The 1,208-nt window shown below is 38.2% G+C and overlaps 1 protein-coding gene across 1 annotated transcript; it reads left to right on the forward strand.

The window, feature by feature from the left end:
* Positions 1-221: 221 nt before the first annotated feature.
* LOC110900554 (protein PFC0760c-like) lies at positions 222-752 on the forward strand. The gene has a single exon (XM_022147439.1). The coding sequence runs from the start codon at positions 222-224 to the stop codon at positions 750-752; it is 531 nt and encodes a 176-aa protein (XP_022003131.1).
* The last annotated feature ends 456 nt before the right edge of the window (positions 753-1,208 follow it).

Here is a 1,208-nt window from a genome sequence, read left to right on the forward strand (position 1 = left end):
CTGCTGGCCAACGAGTTCATCAGAGGGACGGTCGATAGCACTTTGTTTACAAAAGAGGTTGCAGGACATCTACTCATCGTGCAGATTTATGTTGATGACATAATCTTTGGATCGACAAACGACGAATTGTGCAAAGAGTTCGAGAAGGCTATGAGGAAAAAGTTTGAAATGAGTTCGATGATGATAAAGAAGATGATGAAGAAGAAAATGATGATGACATTATGAAAGATGATGCAGACGATGCTTATTCTGCAAGTAGTCATGATGATGATGATGGGAATGATGACGACGATCAAGGTACTTCAGGCATCAAAGTTACTGAAAAGTCAACTAAAGAAAATGTTGATGATTATCTTCATGATGATGCTAATGAAGAACCTGAGAATGCTGAAAGTGAGGGGGAGCATGATGATACAAAGAATGTTGATGAAAGTGATGATCATGTGTCAAGATTGATTCTTCGTCTTGAGCACAACGTAGAGGAAGGAGAAATCATGCATACTTATACTCTGGATGAAATCATAAAGATGACGCATGTTGAAGATATTAATTTCAAGTTTAATTTTGAAGAGGAGCTAAATCAGTTTGATATTAATCAGCAGCCTGAGTATCAGTATAAATACGTTGAAGATGTTGATAACTATGACAGAGTTGAAGTGGAAGACTGCAGTGATGAAGAACAGTCTGAGAATGTGAATGTTGATACTTCTGACTTTCCGACGCTTGCAGAATTTCTTCAGTCAGGCGAATGAAGATGAGTTAAGAAGGAAAGTTGCAGAAAGTATAAAGAATAAAAGTTTTGATGAAATGTCAAAAGATGAACGTCACGAAGAAAGAAAGAAATGGTTTAGAAAAGATTCTGAAAGAAAATTCAAAAGACCACTGAAGTACTACAAGAGAGACAGAGAAGTTTCTTTGGGAGACATAATCAGTTGGGGATATCTGTCGCAGGTGAATGCATATGCAATCCGACGAGAGTTTGGAGTTCAATATTTTGCATATATTCAAGACAGAATGCCTCTGCCATGGTGGGACGTAGAAGAACTACCCGAGGTCAGAACATTATCGTATCATGTCAGAGAGCGTGATATACCGACGTGGGGTTTGATGAAGTTCGAAGCGTTTAAAGACTTTAAACACTGGAAGCCACATCAACCTAAGAAAGTCAAAAGGGAGGATCTAGTCACAGGAGTTGAAGAAACAATCTT

This window comes from Helianthus annuus, chromosome 13 (assembly GCF_002127325.2).
Source record: "Helianthus annuus cultivar XRQ/B chromosome 13, HanXRQr2.0-SUNRISE, whole genome shotgun sequence".
Classification (NCBI taxonomy): Eukaryota; Viridiplantae; Streptophyta; class Magnoliopsida; order Asterales; family Asteraceae; genus Helianthus; species Helianthus annuus.